A 21,705-nucleotide genomic window follows, 5' to 3' on the forward strand; every position below is an offset into this window, starting at 1 on the left:
GTGGTTTCGGTGCATTATTACATGACAGCTAGAGACTGAGTGTGAACGAATTGGGCCTTTGTTGTTTTTTCCTAGCGCTACCTCGCACACATGAGGGAGGAGGGGGTTGTTATTTCATGTGTGGCGGGGTGGCAATGGGATTGAATAAAAGCAGACAGTATGAATTATGTACATGTGTATATATGTATATGTCTGTGTGTGTATATATATGTATATGTTGAGATGTATAGGTATGTATATTTGCGTGTGTGGACATATATGTATATACATGTGTATGTGGGTGGGTTGGGCCATTCCTTCATTTGTTTCCTCGCCCTACCTCGCTAACGTGGGAGACAGTGACAAAGCAAATGAATATTTATTTTTTTGCTTTGTCGCTGTCTCCCGCGTTAGCGAGGTAGCATAAGGAAACAGACGAAGGAATGGCCCAACCCACACATATACAGATGTATATACATAAACGTCCACACATGCAAATATACATACTTATACATCTCAACGTATACATATATATATACACACATACATATACATATGTACACGTGTACATAATTCATACTGTCTGCCTTTATTCATTCCCATCGCCACCCCGCCACACATGAAATAACAACCCCCTTCCCCCTCATGTGCACGAGGTAGCGCTAGGAAAAGACAACAAAGGCCACATTCGTTCAACACTCAATCTCTAGCTGTCATGTAATAATGCACCGAAACCACAGCTCCCTTTCCACATCCAGGCCTCACAGAACTTTCCATAGTTTACCCCAGATGCTTCACATGCCCTGGTTCAATCCATTGACAGCACGTAGACCCTGGTATACCACATCGTTCCAATTCACTCTATTCCTTGCACGCCTTTCACCCTCCTGCATGTTTAGGCCCCGATCACTCAAAATCTTTTTCACTCCATCTTTCCACCTCCAATTTGGTCTCCCACTTGTCGTTCCCTCCACCTCTGACACATATATCCTCTTGATCAATCTTTCCCCACTCATTCTCTCCATGTGACCAAACCATTTCAAAATACCCTCTTCTGCTCTCTCAACCACACTCTTTCTATTACCACACATCTCTCTTACCCTATTTATTACTTACTCGATCAAACCACCTCACACCACATTTTGTCCTCAAACATCTCATTTCCAACACATCCACCCTCCTGTGCACAACTCTATTCATAGCCCATGCCTCGCAACCATATAACATTGTTGGAACCGCTATTCCTTCAAACATACCCATTTTTGCTTCCCGAGATAATGTTCTCGACTTCCACACATTCTTCAACGCTCCCAGAACTTTCCCTCCCTCCCCAACCCTATGATTCACTTCCACTTCCATAGTTCCATGTAATAGGCTAGCAAAGATATTCCATTACATTAATTTGAAGAAGACTTTTTCATGGTGGAGGCAAAGAAGCTTTCTTTGGGAATGCATCATATGCTTTATTCACTTTCTGTATTATAGTAATATTTGTTATTGCTAATGTTAGGACTGAGAAATTTATGTTGACTGTAGGCTTCTAGATATTTATGGATAAGTATTTCGTGACTGTTTGTGGAATTTATGATAAGGCTTATGATGAAGAAGTAATTCTTAATAGATATCAGTAAAGAAAATTTAACTTCAACTGGACTTCTCCTTACAAATAGAATAGAATAGATTATCAAGTTCAAAGCAAAGATTCGATGCCCTAAAAGGTAGTCCCCTTATGAACACCATGAACTTGAAGGTATTTCCCTTTCTGTCAGTAAATGAAGATCATTTTTTTGGTGAGTGGGTTCTCTTCTCATGTCGATGACTTTGCTAGGTAAGAGCAAGTAAAAGGGTTTTCTGAAAAAGTGAGCCTAGAGTTTGTGAACATGTTTTAAGCTATACTATTCTCTTGCCTTATCCTAGTGCCCTGCCCACTTTCCCTTCTGGAAACTGGATCTTTCTCTGACCACATTTGCCAATCAGAGAGTAGTGAGCTGCATGACAGCTAAACGTAGAAATCCTGGTGGTATAATATTTTGGCTAGTTGTATGAGATAGTTACAGTTTAGTGAGTGATTGTAAGTTAGTGTTTAGCAGAGTTTAAGAGTGCATTAAGCATGCCTGTGATATGATTACTCATGCAACGTCCTTACATACAACTTTGGGAAAACTGTAAGTGAGGGTAAATAAGGAGTCTAGCTTTTCACAAAGCTCAAACCCAAAATTTATCCTTTAATTCCTCTCACTTCTGGCTTGTTTTGCTGTACTCTACTTATACTTCACTCTCTAGTTTTTGCATCTCTTTTCTTTATAACATAAATATTGTGGATACAACACATTGTCAATTATTTGACTGTTTTGCCAGGATATCAGTAAATTCATGATTCATGTATTGTATTTATAAGTGTGACAATAAGAATTTCTTTTAATTTTATGGTTCCTCAAAATGTCAATTTTTTCTTTTTTGAGAGTCACAAACCACAAAAACTAATGAAAAAGATAAACCAAACATCACAAATGTCTTTTTTGCTGCTCATTTCATTAGGCATCCATCCATTTTGCTGCATAATACTTAAATTTTACTTTCACTTTCAGCGCTTTCCTTACTTACTACTCATGACACCCACTTCCCAAAGCAATACTGCAGTGCATTCCAGTGCTCTTGATCTTTCTGGGACAAAATCCTAACCAAAGCAGTAGTGGTATTTCCCGTTAGTAACTTAGTTCTCAGTGCCAGCCTTGCTCCCTTTGTTCTATATCTAACATCCAATCTTTCCATGTTCTTCTATTACATTCATAATTCGTGCTTTGGTGATATACAGTTTATCAATCAAATCGTTTTTAAACCCAGTTGCCTGCTGACTGCTCTGCTGCATATCACCAGTACACTATATAAACATGTTATTTACTATCCTCCTTCTCATCTTGTGCTCTCTCATCTCATTATTATTGTCTTTTTATCTTTTTTCCTGTTTAAATCGCAGATTTTTAAAGTGAAAAACTATACATATTTTTATCTCTTTATTTGTGCAAACCAAAGGATGGTGGAAATCATGTTGAAGTTACAGGGGTATGTATTGACTGTACGTACATTCATTTGTTGTCCAGTATTGGTAGTGATTGCTGGAAAACAGTCATATATGGATGGACTAGTTTTATCTTTTGTATTCCCAAAGAAAATTCATATCCTTTCCACTAACCATGTGAGTTAAAGTATGCTTGTGGATGTGATTTATAATTCTGTCCACACCAAAAACACGAACACAAAAACTGAATGCCCTAAGAACACTAACTGACACCATATTTGGACAAGAAAAAGAATTTTTCTGCATCTTTTACAAACAATGCATCCACTCTACTCCAACCCAGACTACACCTCAACACCCTGGTTTTCCATCCTTTCTAGATCAAATAAAACAGGGTTGTAAACCACACAAAAGAGAACTTTCAGAATAATCACTTGCAATCTAGCAACCACATGCTCTATACAGCTACACAATGAAACAAAGATCCCTCCAATACAGTTCTGCCATAGCATGCTCAGCACTTAATTCTATGCTGCAGAACTTAACCCCTTCCTCCTGAACCTTTCCATGATTAACCACCAACTCCCAAGATGAGATAAAAAGATTAACCCTAACTTACACTTCAGCAATCTCTAAATACAGATACCCCATTCCTAACAAACAGAACACTGACAAAATACTTACTCACAGGTGTAACTCAACAAGTACTAAACATCATCCCTCATACCTCAGCCTCAAGCTCCAACCCACCAGACATATAACCATCTGAAGCCACACTCCTGAGACAAACACAAGTTACACTTTGCCATCTGTGCTCTGGATATCACCCATCCCTATAGTATGACAAACACTGTTACAGCATATCTTATGACCCTTTATGCCTACAGTGCAATTACCATAACAAAGATACTAAGCACTCATTATCATGTTCCCAGCAATCTTAGTATATAAATACATACACAACACCACTACACTTTATGACCTGTGGTCCTGATTAATGGACATGCAGGAGCATAATAAAGATAGAGAGTACTCCTAGAGCAGGTAGATAAGGTATATACATATCAGAAAAGACAGTGTACACATGATTTTTATGTATATCATTTACCACTAAGTGCCTTGGGAGTCAAACTTAGGGCATGTTGTGTAGTGTATTATTTATGTATTTGTAAATACCATTGGACCATTCCTTAAAAGGGGTCCTGGATTTACTCCAGAAATCCTTTTCCAAGAGCTCCAGGCCTGTTTTACGATCAGTAGCAATAAGATGATGGACTTATCATGGAGTATGTGTGTGTTCCTTAAGGGGACTGTACTCCTTAGATACCGTCTCACAAACAATGAATTTTAATTCGCAGTGCAATTTCATGCAGATGGAGTCCAGTAACAACATATAATTGTATATATACAAGAGAATAGTAAGTAAATACACACACAATAAGATCATGAAACAGCAAGAAACAGGTACTGAGAAAGTATGTGATAAATCCAATTTCTATATTTAAAATAGTATCCATGTAAATAGATGATTAGGGACTGCAGGCCCAAAATACATGAAATGATACTCAAAATCTTCTGTAAAGAATGGAAGTATGTACTAAAAAATACAAAAACTGGTAATGATTATTTATTCACACATTAGTTCAAGATGTGACTACTGAGAATTGTTTAGAAAATAAAAGAAATTATAATTTACGATATCACTTGCCTTCTCAATACTTATTACCTCCCCATTTACTCCCTTCACTGATGTTCCCATTTGTTCTGTTGACTTACACACTTTATTTACCTCCTTCCAAAACATCCTTTTATTCTCCCTAAAATTGAATGATCCTCTCTCACCCCACCTCTCTTTTGCCCTCTTTTTCACCTCTTGCACCTTTCCCTTGACCTCCTGCCACTTGATTTATCATCTAGTTCTTTTGTTTTAGTAACATCATAGTAACAAAGTTTTCAGTTGGAAGTTAATTGGTGGGATAATCAGTTTGTTTTTTAAATAAAATGTACCATGATTGACTAATTCGTTATTCTTAAATGGTGGTCAGATATTGAGAGTTTTATACTATTCTCAGGTGGTGATCAATACAGAGTGGGGAGCATTTGGAGACAATGGTTGCTTGGACTTTGTTCGCACTCAATATGACATCAATATTGATAGAGAATCAATAAATCCAGGGAAACAGTTGTAAGTACTATTTAAAGTTTGTCAAGTTCACAGAAATGATCAATGGCAATATCTCTGAAAACCAAAGGTTTTGGCTATAATATATAAGGAAATATGGATATCTATTGTACATGGAAAAATTATAGCAACTTTTACCCATATAATATTTCTAAACAGGTATGAAAAGATGATAAGTGGTATGTACATGGGCGAAATTGCACGACAAGTTCTCCTTAGGCTGATTTCTGAACGCCTTCTCTTTGGTGGCTGTTCATCGGATATTCTCCAAGAAAAGGGTTCCTTCTTCACAAAATACATCTCTGAAATTGAAAGGTAAGCAGATTTGTTTATAACATGAGCTTAGGTTTCAATTTTGTCTTAGATGGTAATGAAATTTTGTATTGCTTAGAAGAGTATACTTCATGCACTACTGTTTTTATATTTCTTCTATCATGAAAGACTGTATTTTGATGTTTGTGGTGACTGTACTGAGGAGCAGAAATGGCAGTTTACTTCTTGCAATATTGCTGCAGTACACTCTTCATCATGTTGCAAAATTTTATTAAAATTTGTATCTAGTATCAGTAAAATTATCATAAGCAGTAAAATCACTAAAACCTAGTTAAGGAGGAGAGAATAAATGCAAGTCTTGAAGACTGCGTGGGCATATAGAAAGGATGAGTATAGGAAGAACTACTTTAAAAACATATGAGTTTAAGGGAAGAAGAATCAAAGGAAACCTGGAAAGAAAATGAGATGAAAGGGTAAGTTATGGAGTTTTATGTGACAAAAATGTCAGCATGGTAGATTGAATGGGGTATTGCAAGTTTTGAATAATATAATGAATTCATAGGATATCCCAGTGGATACTGGGACTTGACATGTTGTATATGAAAAGAAAGATGGACTAAATACATCCATCCTTGATCACTTTGGTAGAGAATAAGCTATGATTATGAATTACACAGGAAAGAAGATGAAGTATACACATTGGAAAGTGAAGTATAAAAGTTCTTGAGTGGACTGAGTAATGTTTGAGATGAAGTACTCATCTGGCTGCTACTGATTTTATGATAATTGAATGAGAATTATGAGTAAGGGTAAAGGTGCAAAAAACTGGGTGGAGACAAAGATTGCACTGTTGTGTACTTAAAAAATGTTTACAGCTGCTTTACATAGAGTACAGGTATCTTGAAGAATTTATTGTTCTTATTAGGGGTCTTTGACCCTTTGACAATAGAGCAACAGGTTTCAGTTTTGTTTCAAAAATAAATTATCTTTAAGTCAGATGACAACATATTCATTAATCATCATTGTAAACTGAAAATACAAATGGATAGGTGGATGGATAAACACAATCATAACATTATACAAATGCTTGTAAAATAAGTAGTACAAAACTAAGATATTATAGAGGAACTATTTTCTTTTTCGTGAAAGTTACAGTTATCTCAGTCTTTGAACTTTTTACTAGAAATTCAAAGCTTTATATTATGTAAGGTTGAGAAAGGTAATGAAGGTCTGAAAGCCATCATATGGAAGTGCAGATATTCACAGGCAGAGGTATGGACAGATATGTAGCAACGTATTGGTATATAAAGAAATATCAGCATTTGAATAAGCTGTAATTATCAATCCTTTGAACATAGAAGGTAAGATGTATGATTAAATATACCATAGGCATCAAGATCATGAGTAGTATGATGAGCAGTACTGTAACTTAGATCATATGAAAGGCAGTACAGAACTGAGGCAAAATTGGGCAAACATTTTCCTATATAATTAGATTCCTGAGATCATACACTTAAAGAATCCAGTTTGACTTTTTGTTTACCATGGCTGAAAAAGTCTGCTAATAGGGTCCTAAATAATGCTACTTGCACATCATCAGCTATCAAGTAAACCCTGAACAATTTATCCCTGTGAGAGCCCTTTTTGTTACAAATGTTGAGCATTTACAGAGCAGACCATGAAATGTCTTAAACCAAATGGTTTACTCATTCTGTGCTGATAGTGACCACACATAGAAAGACTGTAGAGCCAGCAGCAACAAATGTATTAACTGCAAGGAATTATGCTCAGCCAAAACCATGAGATGCCAGATCACGAATGAATACAAGTGAGAACAACTTAACAAGAATTAAGTCCACCCCAGCCTAACTAAAACCCAGGTTACAAAAAGCTCTAGGCAGGAAACCCCAACAGAATTCTCCAAAAGAAGGAACAGAGAAGAGGGTCAGGTGAGGATATTCCCTCAAAGGCCCAGTCCTCTGTTCTTACCGCTACCTCGCTAATGCGGGAAATGGTGAATAGTATGAAAGAAAGAAAGAAAGAAAGAAACATGAAAATAGCTGCTACAATGGCAGATATATTGATGGAGAAGAAAATCACTCCTAACTTACTGACAAGACTTAGTCACACAAGCATCATGACATACAGTAATAGCAGAGACTTTCTTTGCTATCTGTGATCCCCAGAATTCCAGAATCAACTTTGAACCAGTTAGTACAAGTGCCACACAAAATTAGCATTGGAACAGTCAGTAGAGCTGACATATGACACAACTCATCAAAAGACCGTGCCCCCATATAACCACACTCTGACCCAACCCTCAAGCTAACCACAACCTAATGGTAAAAAAGAATCCCAGATCACTACCAGCAGCAGAGAGCAGAACATCAGAGCAAATAGGAATAAAAGTAGAAACGAAGGAAAACAGAAATTATGTTCTCAATAAACTTTGTTAATAAAAGTTATCAAATACAACGTGTAACATTGGACAAACAGGCACTTTTTACCTAATGAACACACATTTATGATCAAACAACCAGACATTCTGATTAACAGCCAAAGTTATATAAGTCATCAGCCTATCAAAATTACAGACTACTCTACCAACCAACGCAACCTTAGCAGCTAATGCAGGAGTTGGCACAGTTATCAGAAGAGTCGGACCTTCATTGCTCAGATACCCTCTAATTAAAATGATGACCCATATGGCCCCCAGAAAATACTGCAGTAACCTACATACCCCCTTGGCAGGGAAGCCTCATGTTACCAGACTACTTCAAGATCTTTAGGCCACTTTAACCTGCTTACCTACTAATGAAATTAAAAATCATAAAATGAATCAAAGTTATCACCTTTTTTGTAAGCATAGCAGAAATGCACTGTGAGAATATCAGGGCACTTCAAGATTACCATGTACTATACCTCTGTCCTTTGGAAAGACCTTTGAGTAGACATAAAACTGTTGGTTTTATCTTTGGTCTTAGAGTACACACATAGTATATACTATGGTGCATAGTTACAGTATCACATGGCTTATTCCTAGTTCCATTGAAAATTTTCTTAAGGATATATCCCTTTGTGTTTGCCATAATTTTTTTATTGGAATACTGTTTGAAAAGTTTGTATATTTAAAGTTGGTAATGAGAAATGGAGAGAAAGTTCATAGATTTTACTATTTTAAGTTAACATACTATAAATGTACAGATTGCTAGTCTTTGTTACATACATCAGAACCTGCATTAGATTGCATTCTGTACTGTACTCACACTAAAGTTTTAATTAAATGTGTTTTGCTTTCAGTGATAAAGATGGTGATTTCTCCAACTGTCGTGCAATCCTGGAGGAACTTGGACTTGATGATGTCACAGATACTGATTGTGCAAATGTTCGTCATGTCTGTGAATGTGTCTCAAGACGAGCTGCATATTTAGCTGCAGCAGGTGTTTCAGTTTTACTCAATCGTATCAATGAGGAGAGCATAACTGTAGCTGTTGATGGATCTGTATACCGGTTCCATCCACACTTCCACAACCTCATGGTTGAACAGATCTCACACCTCATCAAACCAGGAATTAAGGTATGTAGTGATTGACCACTAACTTTATACTTAACAGAAATTTGTAGATAAGTTAATCATAATTACAAAGTTGAATTAGTTTAAAGCAATTTGTCAAAGGTTTACCTTGTCATTATTTATTAATTTGGAGATACATCTTTAGCAATGCAAATACATATATTTGACAATGACCAACTAACCATATGGCAAAAAAAAAAACACATTGGTTTGTTGAGATATGGTTGTATAATTAATTAGGACTATGGGTTGAGACATAATTATGTTTCTCTAAACTTTGTCTTTGCATAGTATTCTGTTAAGGGGAAAAAAAATTTCACTATGAGAATTTGATATCTAAATGTGCAGCTCTGTTAATAATTGCTGAGGAAGACCTTATCCTTTTCATATAATGCGACATTGTTAAATTCATTTGAGTAAAAAAAGTTTAGCCCACTACTTAAAACATTGCAACAGATCTTCACCATTTTACATGGCTGGGAATTATATCAGAGGTGTTTTCAGTTGGTTTTGCATGTTTTATAACTCAGATGTCATTTGATATAACCTTTTTAGAGCAAGGAAATCTAGATGGGGTCCCCTTGATAGAAGGTTATTGGAAAATTGAAAAAATTATAAATAATCAGTGAGTAGGAAATATTATGAAAAATTAAAAAACAAATTAGAAAACTAATTTTATTTGCTGAAGACCACACATTTTAAACTTAGTGCGAGAGTTGGGATGAGTGCTTGGTCGGCTATCACTGGTTTATTGACACTTCTATCTTTTGTCTCTTTTGGCATTCCAAGATATTTTGCCCACCACTGATCACAGTAGTAGCTTGTGCTGTAAGTGATCTCTTCATACCCATAAGGCATACCTTCCAGTTTAATTGAGGGTGGGAAAAGGCAAACCATGCAAGTATGTCATTATTACTGACACTAATATATGTACAAGTATGTTTGCAGTGTTAAGAGAAATACTAGGATTTTTTATCTGGTGCTACTTATAGCTGTTTTTTTTATATAAGGCATCTCTATATGCCCATAAAGTTTACCCATCAATTCAAAACAGGGCAGAAGTCAGACTGTACAAGTATGTCTTAAATATTGATACCATCAGTCATACAAAGATGTTTGCAGTACCAAAATAGTTAACACATTAATCACTAGTATGTTTTTAGAATATACTCTGTATTGTATGAAAGCCCAATGACTTCTGTTTTTCACAATCCCTTCACTTGCCAGGTAGCTGTCTTTTTACTCCTAAATATCGGTTGTTGGCATGTAGCATACAGATTTCAACTCCCCCTCAAACACAATACTAAACAACACATAACCTACATAAACTTTTGCTTTCCACTCCAGTATTTTCCTTCCTTTTGAATAGAAATCATGACAGGACATTTTCATTTAGATTCTCTGGTGCTGAATCAGAACGTTGACACCCATCAAAGGTGGGTGGATGATTTCCAAGGGCTCACTGACCAACATTAAAGTGACTTGAATCTACCCTATTCAGTTTGACACTCTTCCCAGACCTGGCTGCTTTTGTATTCATTTCCCAGCATTTGTGGGCTTAAATTTAACCATCCCTCTGTAAGACACCATCTGTTGATTTCCTCCCCTGATTTTCTCTTGCTTCATCTCTTCATTATCAGATCTCTAACTTAATCCCTATTATTGTATCCATTAAAGTGTGGTGTTTGTGCCTACTTTCATTAAAAATAAAAACTCCCAATGCTCACCTTCTGGATCTTGAGTTTCCTAATTTTAATGACATATGGCTAAAGATTTTGCACATTCTCTAACTTTGTTTTTATGTTACATATATTTTCCCCCTCATCTATGTATCTATATCTCTGATGCCCATTCCCTTTGGAAACTCCCTCAAGGGGGTGGCTGTGGCAAAAGAGTCTGCATAACTGATGAACTCCAGTGTTATTCTTAGCCATTTGGTGCTTACCCCTTAACATGCACCTGGAAAAGGGCAACTCTAGCATATTGTATCCTATCTACTGCTTCTATTTATTACTCCCACCATTTTGCTAAAAAAGTAGAGTTAGCACATAGCACTCACCGCCAAAAAATCTAGAGTTACAAAGAATAAATTGTGTGAGCTAAATGCTTGTAAGCACACACAGTGCCAGCAGTCCACAAGTGGGTGACGTTAAAAGAAAAGACAGTTACCTGGATCAAGGGAGTGCAGCTTGACATCTGCTAAAGTCTGGCTTACTGCACAAATCTGGCTTACTGCACAGATCTGTGGCTGCCTACTCACTTCTTCCTACCACCCTCTCAACTTTTTGAACATTTGATCCTCTGCCACAAAGCGTTGCTCTCTTTACATGCACGTGCTGAAATCCTCTGTGCAAAGAATTTTAACGTACACTATAGGGATTGATTAAGCTATACCTGGAACAATCCAATTAGAGCCAAAACCCTTTCTCTTCCCCTCTTTAATGATCTTGAGTAGATAATCAAACACCCAGTATGAGTTTCCAGCCATTATGAGCACTCTTCCAACATACTTTACCTCTTTATTTTTTTTTTTTTACTTATCAACTCTCCCCATATTTTTTTCATACTTGATCACCGTATCCCACGTTAGCAAGGTAGTGCCAGAAATAGACGAAGAAAGGCCATATCCACTCACCACCTCTCCATGATTTACCCTGCACACTTCACATGCCCTGGTCCAGTCCATTGACAGTGTGTTGACTCCAGTACATCACATTGTTCCAGTTCATTCTGTCCCATGCAAACTTTTCACCCTCCTGCATGTTCAGACCCCAATCACTCAAAACCTTATTCACTCTATCCTTCTATCTCTAATATGACCCCAGCCTGAGCCTTCAAGGAGGATGAGCACTCCCTGCTTGGCGTCTCCTTCTGTTTCCCCTTTTAGAAATTGAAATACAAGAAGGGGAGGGGGGTTCTAGCCCCCCCACATTAGTTGCCTTCTACAACATGCAGTGAATACGGAGGTAGAATTCATTTTCCCCTATCACAGGAATAAATACATATTCCTTACATATACATACATTATTTCTGCCCAGTTAGGGTACTCTGATAAGTCTTATTTCTTTTACTTCTAAATGGGTACGTCTGCCATCTATCCTCCAATTGAGATACCAACTTGAAAGAGCTGAGCAGTCATCCCTACATAGCTTCTTTTCTGACTTTCCCTGAGACGGGTACTGCTTCAGAGGTCAGGATAACTAATGTACAATTGAAAGCATCGTGGAGATTATCTTGGGTGGGTTGGAGTACTACATTTCATCTACTAAGTCTTTCTTCCCCAGGTCATGTGGTGCAATTGCTCCTACTCTGATTACTGTCACATTAGAGACAGTGTATCATGCCATGGAACTTTTCCCTTTCCTGAATCCTACTTCACCTTCATTTCTTGTTGGAATTGCTGCAAGCTGTTCTTTGTAAAATGAATTTCACTTTCATAAAAAGAAAGTATGCTGATTTGACATTTTTAATTGACAAATCTTTCCAGTGCTTAACCAAAAGCATCTTTATAAAGTAATTTAATTCTGTCCTTCCCCATTTCTTTTAATCTGAACACTCCAAAAGATTCCATGTGCCAGCAAAAAGTTTAGCTTTCATTTGTTAGGGAAAATCCCAAAATATGAATCTAATTTGACTGTTTTATATTTCAGTTTGACCTCATGCTTTCTGAAGATGGCAGTGGGCGTGGTGCTGCACTTGTAGCAGCAGTGGCATCCAGGTCTGCCTCAATGAGATAGGATGACAAGTCAGTCATGGTACAATTAGGTAAAAAGGTCCTTTAGAGTAATGGATGAAAGTTGACTGATACATGTATGATTCTGGCCTCAAGCAGTGAGTGTTAACAGAAATTCTTGAGTGTACAAGCATAATCACCATTTAGCAAGGTATGATTGTCATGAATCAGTCACAGATAAACCCCATTTTAAAACAAGAAACTAAATGGTTTATGAGGTTCCCAGAGAGCATATTACATTTGGAACAACCTGATATCCATGGACTGCTAATGACCTTAGCTGTTAATATGGTTAATAATTCCAGAGGAATCAGTCCATCTAACTTCGAACAGTAATGACTCAGATAAATCTAAACCTAAATGAGAAAGTCTTCATCAGTTTATATTTATATTTTTGTTCAGCAAAATATACTTTGAATTCCTTTTGTGCATAATATTTTATATCATATATCCTTATATATTTATATGTATATATGATTGTATTATGCAATAAGTGGGAAATTGACTTCAGAGTTTGGTCTTGTTATGGAGGTTGTTGATTATATTGTTGATTATTAGGATTAAAGGATACGGCACAAGTTTAAATAATTTTCATTTACTGGTTACACATGCTTAGATCAACCACAATCATAGCATCGAAGTACATTCATTTTTGTCATACGGCTTTTAACAATAGCTCTGTGTATCGTCAGTGTTAGTGTTCATCCCATTGCTGAGTCGTATTGTTGCAACCAAGTAGTTCAAGACTGACATAAATCATATATCTAGTGAATGTGTGATATAGGGTAATGCTTCTAAGATCTTTAAAAGATATTATTTGATGTCTGTTTCCTACATCATGCCTATTTATGGCCTTTTTTTTTTTAGCAGGATAAGAATTCTATTCAGCTATTTATAAGAATATGTAAATATGCAAAGTAGCTAATGAATAGATATATTTATATGTAGTTTATTTTCACATATAATGATTGACAATATTTTGCATCAGTAATGTATAACTGACCTAAATGGTTAGTTTGCATTATGATAGAGCTTCAGCAAACATTTGGTTAATTTTCTTGAAAGTTATGTAAAACAGCAGTGCTGTAAGTGCATCATCAAACATGGGAAACTTAACATCCTAGGAAAGGAAATCTTGCATTAGCTACAAAATTTCTCTAAATTTTTTTCATTGAACTAATGGTTGATATTATGGTACCATATCACAAAATGGGATAATAATGAAATAAGTGAATGTGTTTTATTTAAAGTCATTGCACTTTAATCTTCACCATAATTGGAAAAAACAAATGCAAGAAAAAAGCTGCTGATCTTAAGAAATATATTGATAAAAGACTGTCATCTAGTCTCAGCTGTAATAGGAAAAGTGCAAGAAAAGCTGTTAATCCTAGGAGACTGCTTTGATAAAGCAGTGGTAGAGTACAAAATAAATGAACACGTGTCATCACAACAGATAACACATTTCTCCATGTTACTTAATTTCTAATATAATTATTAAACTGCAGTCCTCTGGTTCTTATCTTCTGTTCTCTTGACACTTTAGACATTTATTTTATGGTTGTCACAGTTAATGATGAGATTTTTCCTGAAAAGTTTCTCACCCTTTGTATAAAAAAGCCCTTAATTTCATAAAGCATATGTTCTGATAAATACATACTTATTTGTCCTGTACTTTCATGAAAGCTGTGATATTTATCTGCGACATAATGCTAATGCATTGTCCTATACTTTCATGAAAGCTGTGATAGTTATCTATGACATACCACTAAAGCAGTAAGTGGTAGATTGCATTTAAAAAGTGGATATACGAGTTAGCTGTCCATGAAAGTTTCATAACCTTAGTTGCTGGGGATACAGCTGTATTATGATACTGCATTTATTCATGATAACAGAAATAAAACTTAGTTACATGGCCTGGAAAGGTTTTGTGTACAGGATTGGTTTAGATCTGTACCATTACCTGTATTATTTAGGTAGTGAACTGATGAGATCCTGATAATTGAGCATCGGTTAAATACCTATATTTATTTTATGGTTTAAGGCTGTTTCGAACTGCAGACATTCACATTGCACAAACATTTCAGTATTGTGCAAACTGTAATTAACAAAATGTTTATCATAATCTAGGTTTTGATCAACCATATCAGGCTTATGCATCTTGTTTCCCATTCGTCTTTCCTCATTGTTTCGAGTCCATGTGGCCTCTTGTGTGCCACGGTGAAAGAGATGTTAAGTTAATATACCAGAATACAAGTAATTCTTCCTTGTGAAGTTAGATGCTTTACAATTCACATTTGAATCTCAATAATTCAATTTCCATCATAATATTTTTATCTCCATTCTGACACAGTCATGTTCATCATCAGTTTTAAATAAGTTGGTTTTCTGCCATGTATGTGATTGGGACAACCTTTCATTTTTTTTACTGAGTTTCTGAAGTTTTTTGTAAATTTGCACTAAAGAATGTGTAAATATTTAGGCAATAAGGACATTATGCTATTGACAATATTATCACAGTGCTAAGCCAAATCAGAACAGAGTGATAATGTTGTAAAATTTATATTCATAAATATTATTTACCCCTCTAGAACTGTTGGTCCTTCATACAGATAGTTTGATACATTAGAAATGCAATATGAGATCATGTTATAAATATCCTAAGTTGCTGTTATTAATCATTATTTATAATAGCACAATAATAGGATTCATGTAACTTGTGTAAATACAGATTAATGATATGTGAAGAGCATGAACAATTATTGTAATATAATTTTATGAAAGGTGATTTGAGTTATTTTTTTGTAGACAGGAAATGGGTATAAATACATATACAAATCAAATTTGTATTTATTATTGGCCTCTTTCTATAACTGCCAACAATAAAAAAATCTTACTGCATCTTATGTTGTTAAAGTAAAAAAAAATCAGTATAGGAAAATATTAATCAAAAGTTAATAACTTTAATGCAGCTCCTGAGTGAGATGGCTGCATACTGCCTTGTAATGCTGGTGATCTAGTTGGGGGATATTGTTACTTCTTTTTGGTGAAGAAATATATTGCATTTGCTATTGTCACTTGGATCTGATGTCTGGTTCAAATGTCTCTGGTACTCTGAGAAAACCTCTTTAGGATAGATCATTATCAGCAGGATGCTGGTAAAAACAAGGCACCGTTGCCCTGGCTTATTCTTTAGCTGATGAGGTGGGAACCGATGCTTTATGCTGAAGCTGTAAGAGCTCATCAGTTATCAGCTCCTAGTGATGCAAGATGGATGTCAATGCTGTTAGACGTCATGTTTTTGTAACCTTCACCTATGATGCTGACACAATGCTCCATGGAGGCACCAAGGAATACATGGTTTAAGGAAAGGTGCTAACATAAGTATACAAGGACAAACAGGGTTTGGGGTCAATGGGCATCAATAGATTTTGTGCTGACACATGCAAAGAAATGGTTTCTGGATGTGAACAAGAGGTGACGGGAGAGGGTATCTACTGACTTCTGAGAAAAGGAAAATGTAAGGAAAACAATAGGACAAATGAGGGTCTCACTGAGAACAGCAGAGGTAAAAGTCATAACAGACAAAAAGAGAAGATGAAATGAGTATTTTGAAGGATGATTGAATGTATCAGATGATAGGGAGGCAGATGTGGCATGTCTGGAAAAGTTTGTATAATGAATGAAGTTTTGGTAAAAGAAATGGTGAAATGAAATTGATTAAATATTTGTGCAGAATGAAATGTGGTAAAGTACTAGGAACAGATGTGACCATCAAGTTTCTCAAGAAGCAGATTCCAGTGTTATTACCTGATTAGTCAAGCTGTTCAATATATATATATATTACTCAAGGTGAGATGCCCGGCAGGGTTCATGTATTGTGCCTCTCTGTAGAGCCAAGGGTAAAAAAAAAATATACTTTTGAATTATTGAGGCAGAACTTTGTCAAGTGTATGGAAAAGTGGTGACTGAAAAGGTAATGTGTACAGAGCAGCTGTCTTGGGATGAGTACTGTTGTTTCAGTAGAAGTGTGTGGACCAGAATTCTGCTTTGAAAAATCAGGTAAGAAATACTTGGACAGAGACTGACTTGTATGAAACTTTATTTAGAAATTGAGGGGGATGCATTATGAAAGGTTTTATGGGTATATGGGGTAAATAGATATGCAATAAATTCAGTGAGGAGGCATCACCAGGAAAGTAGGGCATGTATATAAATGGAGGATGGTGAGTAATTCCCACTGAAGATGGATCTTCATTAAGGAAATGTGATATTGTTTTTTTTCCTCTGTTTATGATACATGTAAGGGTCTTGGGATAAGGAGCAGGTCTACAGTGTGATGGAGGTCTTGAGGCATGGTAGGTGAATCAGTTGCTGTTTGCAGATGATACGGCTTTTTTGGTAGACTCTAGAAACTCCAGAAGCCAGAGAGAGTTGAGGAAAGATTGTGAAAGATGAAATCTGGAAATAAATGTTAGAGAAAGTATGATAAAGAAGGGCATAAGGGGGTTGACACAGGATGAGTAATCTGGAAGAAATGCGAATGACGTAAGTATCTTGGAACAGTAGTTGGGCCATGGGGGCTGATATGTCACATGTTGGATGAGGTAGTTAAGGTTCTCGTCACATGGAAAGAAAGGTCAGTGTCTACATTGGCAAAGATGAGTATCTGAACATATAGTAGTCCTAACTGTGCTATATGGATACCAGTTTTAGGCCTTGAATGCAAAATGATTTGATGGAGCAATTTGCCCAAACAATGCAACCTGCCCAGATTTTGGAGGAACTTTACCTCCCCCATACACCAAGTCTGTATGCCTATGACTAGAACATTAAAAGTAAAGCACTGTAGTATTAAATGACTGTAGATTATAAATGTACCTTGTAACATACATCAGGAGTAGCAAATGTAAACAATACTTTTTTTGTTTTTGTTTTCAGTTGAGCTGACTGGGACTACATCTATTGCAGATTAATATTAACTTTACATAAATTTATGAATTAAATTAATGAATCTTTATGTTACTGTCAAGAGGTAAAAAAGAAATATCTGCTTCAGACAAAACTCAACTGAGTTATCAGTGCAAAACATATGCGTTAAGGAGTGATGGGAATGATGAAAGTAATTTACTTGAAAATGACCCTCCATCTAGGCATTCCTGTTTGTACTACTACTTATATACAAACATAAAACATCACTGGAAGACAAGTGACAATAAGGAGATGTTCATAGATTACATCACTCAAAAACAAATGGTGAATAGCATGAAAACTACTAACCATTCCTAGAAGGTAATATTCCCCATCATAATCTTAACGGAACTGCTTATTCTCAAAGAACAGCTTCCACAAAGGCAGCATTTGAACAATGAGCTCTTCATGAATTGAATATGATTTGCTTCAAACTTATGCATCCATGCAGGAGAGTTGAAGGTTATCTTGTGGAATGATATACTACACTATGCATGCATAAGTCTTTTCATAATTTTCAAGCTGTAAGACCTGAGCCTAATTGTGATACAAACTGTAATGTTCTTATATCTTACCACATCAATTCCATGGCCTTCAACCGTGTTTCTTGAAATAAATATATACCTGCATGAGAAGATGAATTCTGCGCACTAGTTTCTTTACTTACACATGGATTATAGACATAATAATGCACTCAGTCTGTTAATTTGGGTCACTGGACAAAATATTTGGAAACTAGTCAAGTAAAACACTGTACATGGAAATACCCTTCTTTACCTTAGTAATATGATGTGACCTAAACACCTAAGAACCTATATGAGACACTACTATACAATGGAAAAAGAGCATTACAAACTAGTGAGGTAAACATATTCATGTCATAATACAGTGCACAAAACTTTGTTAAAGTATACAAGGTATGAAAAATGTATGCTATAAACTGGAAAACCTTTTTTCTAAGGCAGTGTCCCATAAGCATGTGACATTCTCTAAGATGTCTTGTAAAATGAGTATTTCTGGTGAAGAAATACTGTAATTCTTCACCCTATGCTAACCACTTACCCATAGCAGTTGCAGTGCCCTCATTTTGGGCCTAACTTTGGCCAGTCTGAGATCATCACAGAAATGACATCACTGACTCAGTCCTGGTTGTTTGCAGCTCAGGATTTGTGCACATTTTTTATTATACCTGATCGCCATTTCCTGTGTCAGTGAAGTAATGCCAGGAAACAAATGAAGAAAAGCCCATTCACTCATATATATATATTTTTCTTTTCTTTCAAACTATTCGCCATTTCCTGCGTTAGCGAGGTAGCGTTAAGAACAGAGAACTGGGCCTTTGAGGGAATATCCTCACCTGGCCCCCTTCTCAGTTCCATCTTTTGGAAAATTAAAAAAAAATAATGAGGGGGAGGATTTCCAGCCCCCCGCTCCCATATATATGTTTGCTTTCAAGAATGTATGTGAGAAATACTTAGAAAAGCAAATGGATTTGTATGTAGCATTTATGGATCTGGAGAAGGCATATGACAGAGTTGATAGAGATGCTCTGTGGAAGGTATTAAGAATATATGGTGTGAGAGGCAAGTTGTTAGAAGCAGTGAAAAGTTTTTATCGAGGATGTAAGGCATGTGTACGTGTAGGAAGAGAGGAAAGTGATTGGTTCTCAGTGAATGTAGGTTTGCGGCAGGGGTGTGTGATGTCTCCATGGTTGTTTAATTTGTTTATGGATGGGGTTGTTAGGGAGGTGAATGCAAGAGTTTTGGAAAGAGGGGCAAGTATGAAGTCTGTTGGGGATGAGAGAGCTTGGGAAGTGAGTCAGTTGTTCTTTGCTGATGATACAGCGCTGGTGGCTGATTCATGTGAGAAACTGCAGAAGCTGGTGACTGAGTTTGGTAAAGTGTGTGAAAGAAGAAAGTTAAGAGTAAATGTGAATAAGAGCAAGGTTATTAGGTACAGTAGGGTTGAGGGTCAAGTCAATTGGGAGGTGAGTTTGAATGGAGAAAAACTGGAGGAAGTGAAGTGTTTTAGATATCTGGGAGTGGATCTGGCAGCGGATGGAACCATGGAAGCGGAAGTGGATCATAGGGTGGGGGAGGGGGCGAAAATTCTGGGAGCCTTGAAGAATGTGTGGAAGTCGAGAACATTATCTCGGAAAGCAAAAATGGGTATGTTTGAAGGAATAGTGGTTCCAACAATGTTGTATGGTTGTGAGACGTGGGCTATGGATAGAGTTGTGCACAGGAGGATGGATGTGCTGGAAATGAGATGTTTGAGGACAATATGTGGTGTGAGGTGGTTTGATCGAGTAAGTAACGTAAGGGTAAGAGAGATGTGTGGAAATAAAAAGAGCGTGGTTGAGAGAGCAGAAGAGGGTGTTTTGAAATGGTTCGGGCACATGGAGAGAATGAGTGAGGAAAGACTGACCAAGAGAATATATGTGTCGGAGGTGGAGGGAACGAGGAGAAGAGGGAGACCAAATTGGAGGTGGAAAGATGAAGTGAAAAAGATTTTGTGTGATCGGGGCCTGAACATGCAGGAGGGTGAAAGGAGGGCAAGGAATAGAGTGAATTGGAGCGATGTGGTATACCGGGGTTGGCGTGCTGTCAGTGGATTGAATCAAGGCATGTGAGGCGTCTGGAGTAAACCATGGAAAGCTGTGTAGGTATGTATATCTGCGTGTGTGGACGTATGTATATACATGTGTATGGGGGTGGGTTGGGCCATTTCTTTCGTCTGTTTCCTTGCGCTACCTCGCAAACGCGGGAGACAGCGGCAAAAAAAAAAAAAAAAAAAAAAAAATATATATATGAGAATAAGAGCAAGGTTATTAGGTACAGTAGGGTTGAGGGTCAAGTCAATTGGGAGGTGAGTTTGAATGGAGAAAAACTGGAGGAAGTGAAGTGTTTTAGATATCTGGGAGTGGATCTGGCAGCGGATGGAACCATGGAAGCGGAAGTGGATCATAGGGTGGGGGAGGGGGCGAAAATTCTGGGAGCCTTGAAGAATGTGTGGAAGTCGAGAACATTATCTCGGAAAGCAAAAATGGGTATGTTTGAAGGAATAGTGGTTCCAACAATGTTGTATGGTTGTGAGGCGTGGGCTATGGATAGAGTTGTGCGCAGGAGGATGGATGTGCTGGAAATGAGATGTTTGAGGACAATGTGTGGTGTGAGGTGGTTTGATCGAGTAAGTAACGTAAGGGTAAGAGAGATGTGTGGAAATAAAAAGAGCGTGGTTGAGAGAGCAGAAGAGGGTGTTTTGAAATGGTTTGGGCACATGGAGAGAATGAGCGAGGAAAGATTGACCAAGAGGATATATCTGTTGGAGATGGAGGGAACGAGGAGAAGTGGGAGACCAAATTGGAGGTGGAAAGATGGAGTGAAAAAGATTTTGTGTGATCGGGGCCTGAACATGCAGGAGGGTGAAAGGAGGGCAAGGAATAGAGTGAATTGGAGCGATGTGGTATACCGGGGTTGACGTGCTGTCAGTGGATTGAATCAAGGCATGTGAAGCGTCTGGGGTAAACCATGGAAAGCTGTGTAGGTATGAATATTTGCGTGTGTGGACGTATGTATATACATGTGTATGGGGGGGGTTGGGCCATTTCTTTCGTCTGTTTCCTTGCGCAACCTCGCAAACGCGGGAGACAGCGACAAAGTATAAAAAAAAAAAAGAAAAAAAATATATATATATATTTATATTTATTTATATTGCAGTTGAGGGAATAATTGGTATACATGGGGTGTTCAGTGTTGTAAATGGAAATGGTGAAGAGCTTGTAGATTTATGTGCTGAAAAAGGACTGATGATTGGGAATACCTGGTTTAAAAAGCGAGATATACATAAGTATACTTATGTAAGTAGGAGAGATGGCCAGAGAGCATTATTGGATTACGTGTTAATTGACAGGCGTGAAAAAGAGAGACTTTTGGATGTTAATGTGCTGAGAGGTGCAACTGGAGGGATGTCTGATC

The 21,705-nt window shown here is 37.0% G+C and overlaps 1 protein-coding gene across 7 annotated transcripts in view; it reads left to right on the forward strand.

Annotated features, from left to right (window-relative positions):
* Hex-A (Hexokinase A) overlaps positions 1-15,600 on the forward strand; it is a 194,107-nt gene extending 178,507 nt beyond the window's left edge. For 4 of the 7 annotated variants that reach the window (XM_071665879.1, XM_071665883.1, XM_071665884.1 and 1 more), the window contains 4 exons: positions 5,071-5,183; positions 5,340-5,495; positions 8,754-9,030; positions 12,678-15,600. In XM_071665879.1, the coding sequence (XP_071521980.1) occupies positions 5,071-5,183; positions 5,340-5,495; positions 8,754-9,030; positions 12,678-12,764 (633 nt within the window). In that variant the 3' untranslated portion in view covers positions 12,765-15,600. Of the gene's footprint in view, positions 1-3,012; positions 3,043-5,070; positions 5,184-5,339; positions 5,496-8,753; positions 9,031-12,677 lie in introns of all 7 variants that reach the window. The other 3 variants (XM_071665880.1, XM_071665878.1, XM_071665881.1) reach the window with 1 other exon arrangement.
* Positions 15,601-21,705: the final 6,105 nt, after the last annotated feature.

Source organism: Panulirus ornatus, chromosome 10 (genome assembly GCF_036320965.1).
Source record: "Panulirus ornatus isolate Po-2019 chromosome 10, ASM3632096v1, whole genome shotgun sequence".
Taxonomy (NCBI): Eukaryota; Metazoa; Arthropoda; class Malacostraca; order Decapoda; family Palinuridae; genus Panulirus; species Panulirus ornatus.